The sequence below is a fragment of the Myotis nattereri genome, assembly GCF_964212035.1.
Source record: "Myotis nattereri genome assembly, chromosome: X".
Taxonomy (NCBI): Eukaryota; Metazoa; Chordata; class Mammalia; order Chiroptera; family Vespertilionidae; genus Myotis; species Myotis nattereri.
In genome coordinates this window covers 21,443,141-21,446,558 of record NC_138078.1, presented here as the reverse complement: position 1 = coordinate 21,446,558, position 3,418 = coordinate 21,443,141, and the positions used below count along the sequence as shown (strand labels likewise).

At 44.3% G+C, this 3,418-nt stretch overlaps 1 protein-coding gene across 1 annotated transcript; it reads right to left on the bottom strand.

The window, feature by feature from the left end:
• Positions 1 to 1,616: 1,616 nt before the first annotated feature.
• LOC308511533 (melanoma-associated antigen B4-like) lies at positions 1,617 to 2,648 on the bottom strand (the record flags this gene model as incomplete). Its single annotated transcript, XM_081081555.1, has 1 exon — positions 1,617 to 2,648. One exon carries the CDS (start codon positions 2,646 to 2,648, stop codon positions 1,617 to 1,619), a length of 1,032 nt encoding a protein of 343 aa, XP_080937681.1.
• Between the last annotated feature and the right edge of the window lie 770 nt (positions 2,649 to 3,418).

Sequence of the window (3,418 nt, the reverse complement as noted above, 5' to 3'; positions counted from 1 at the left end):
AGTGATTTAAGAATTTTCAATGTGTATTTCAAGAAACAAAATACTTATTCCTGAACCTGATAAACAACAATTAAGTGTGTGATCCATGCCATTCATACACTTATATTCTGAATCTAAATAAGCTTTATGTTGAAATACCACCACTTGAAAATTACCTCACAAAATAGGTCAAGTTATTTGTATATATCAGGAATACTGGTCAATAGGCATTTCCTACCACAGTGTGAAGCATCCATCTCAGACCTCACTTGGGTTGAGAGAAGAAACCAGATGTGGCCTTGGATGACCCACTAACTGTCCAATGGGACTAAATTCTGCTTAGCAATTAAATTTATCTAATACTCGAGACCTTGTGCACCAATTCATGCATGGGTGGGGTTCGGTCAGCCTGCCCCAATGGGAGCCCATCAGGCCGGTTGGCAGGGGTGAGGGGATGTGGGAGTTTGGCCAGCCCTGCCCCTGATAGGAGTGGAGGGGGGCGATTGGGGGCAGGGCCGGCTGGGGGTGGGGCCGCAGGACTAAATTCTGCTTAGCAATGAAAGTTATGTAATACGCTACCTCCACCTGTTCTTTACCCTCTTATTAAGTTGTTCCTTATGAACTGGCGAGTACCTCACCCTCTTTTATAGTGATAGCTTCTCCTACACTCTATGATTGCATGGGCAGGGGCAGGGTCTTCTTTGCCTAAACATTCCCCCATGTGAGCATGAAGACTTCCAAAGAGCTGACGCTCAATGGTTGTGTAAAATAAAAGCCATGAATGAAGAGGTCTGGTTCACTTCACTAAGATTTATATTCTCAAACCTTCTTGAAAAACACAAGCAAATCCAGGTTATGTATCTTAGACATTTACAAAACACAGCACTAAATGTAGTAAGGAAAATAAGAAGTGACTTGCTTCATAGCTAAACCACATTTTCTTTATTCCTTGGTTGACAGATGGACACTTAGTTTGCTTCCATGTCTTGGCTGAAACAGGTAATGCTGAATACACGATAGGGAACATAGTCAATAACATTGTAATAAGTACTTATGGTTCAGATGGGTGTTCAACTTATGAGAGTGGGCACATGGTAAGTTCTATAAATGTCTAATCACTATGTTGTAACATCTGACACTAATATAATATTGTTGTCAAGTGTAATTGAACAAAAAATTAAAACAGAAGTGCCCAATTTTCATTTTATACTTCTATCTATCATCTATCTATTTATGTATGTATGTATGTATGTATGTATGTATCTATCTATCTATCTATCTATTGTTCCCACCTACTTTGGTGTAAAGTTCATGCATATATCAAAATATATTCCTATCCTAAAGCTATGTTATCCTGTTCTGGATCACAAAAAGGTTTGAAGGATTTTCAATTTCTATTTCAAAAACAAAACTCTTACTACTAACCTGTAAAATGGTAATAAATTTGCAATCTATGTTATTCATAGACTTATATACTAATATTCTGGATCTAAATAAACATTCTGTCTACAAGAACACCACTTGAAAATGCAAAAATAAAAACAACAAACACAAAGGTAAGCCAACCATAGTTTTTGCACATTAGGAAACTGCTTAACAGGCTTTTCCATCCCAAAACTGAAGACCCCACTTAGAGTTCACTCAGGCTGTGGGTAGCGCTTGGACATGTCCCTGGAGCACGTACTGGCTTTGGAAGGAGCGGCAGCCTTGAGTGCAGCACGGGCCCTCTCTTCCTCATCTTTCAAAGCTTCTTCATATTGGGTTATGAAGGCACTGGGCACGGTATCAGTAAACTTGGCCAAAAACTCGAGGACTTTCATCTTGGTGGTTTCAGCATAGGCTCTTGGACCCCATAGAAACTCATAGCGTGGAGGATCACTGTTGGGCAATGGCTGGTACAGTAGGTATTCTTCCTGCACCAAATCTTGGGTGATAAGCTTCCTGGGCTCCCCAAAAATGAAGTGACTCTTTCCATCATAGACGCTCATCATATTCAGGAATTCCCAGATCTCCTCCTCAGAGGTGCGGTTGCCATTCAAGAAGATCACAGCCAGGAGAGGCATCAGGATCCCTTTGTTAGGAAATCTGAAGCCGCTGCCCAGATTCCCGTTGCTGGTGTCATCTTGACTATCCACAAGAGTGTAGTAGTTACCGTTGGGCTTGACTTCTTTCAATTCCAGGCCATGGATCATATCCATGCGCTCAGAGACTTTCTTGAGGATCTCAGGGAAGTCCTTTTTGTACCATTTTCGGATGATCTTCAGCATGTCTCCCTTTTTAATGGGCTCATTCGCTGTATATTGATACAGCAGGTACTCTACCAACAGTTTCACCTTCTTACTTATAAGATCTAGGCCACAGATCTCAGTGGAAGTTGAGATCTGGGAGGAACTTTTACTTTTCCTAACACGGCATTTAGCTTTTACAGCAGATCTTTCACAGGAAGCACCTGCAGCGGCACTGGTGGTGGCTGGGGCACCCTGAGGTGCCTGGAGAGTGCCAGCACCAGTGGAGGTGGAGGGACCTTCCCCCAAAATGGAAGAGGAGGAGCAAGCAGCCTCTCCTTCCTCTCCTGCAGGGGCCTGAGCATTCTTAACATCTTGGTTCTCAGCTTTCTTTTGGCGGCGTTTCTCCTTAGCACGGAGCTTGCTCTTACGACCACGAGGCATGATGGCTGTTGTTCAGGACAGCAGACAGTAGTGAGCCAATGGACAGCTGCTTAGGGTACCTGAGGGATGGAGAAAGAGTTATGTGAGCACCTTCAACAGGGAGCTTCCCCCTTGGCTTTATTGAAGGCTGCCTCTGCAGGCTTCCTTGAAGGCACTACTCTAGGATCCAACGAGGCTCCTGTTCTCCTGTGCCTTAAGAATCCTACAGAACAACCAGAGAGACTTCAGAGTGAGTCGCATGCTACATCATACCAGCCCTACATGGAAATTACTCAGGTGACAGTAGGCAATACCAGTGTGACACCCTTGGATCTGGAATGTGTGGGTCCTGTTGGTTTATTTTCAGTATTATCATGCCCACTCTGGGAAGAGCCTGGGAATCTTCCCTCCTGCAACTCCCTGGTACCCATGAAAAGGAACTGGAGGGGAGTCCTCCTCCCTATCAGGAGCCACCCATTGCTGAGAGCTTAGTGGGGGCCTTTGGATCCCCAGTTGTCACTCAAGCTCCTCACCCTAGCTCCTTGTAAGGCGTGACACTGCTCCCCTTTGGTTGACTCCTGAATGGAACTTCAGACTGAGCATCTCACCTCCCTTAAACTTGATATAAAGAAGTGAGGAGGGATGCTCAAGCTGACAGCCTTTCCCTGAGATTCCCTGGGCTGATAGCAAAGGGTTTAAATGAATACTATGATGGCCCCTTTGTTTATGTTTGGTTGGCTTCTCCATTGCTTGGTTTCACCTCATAGTAAGAGCCAAACTACCTGAGCGGC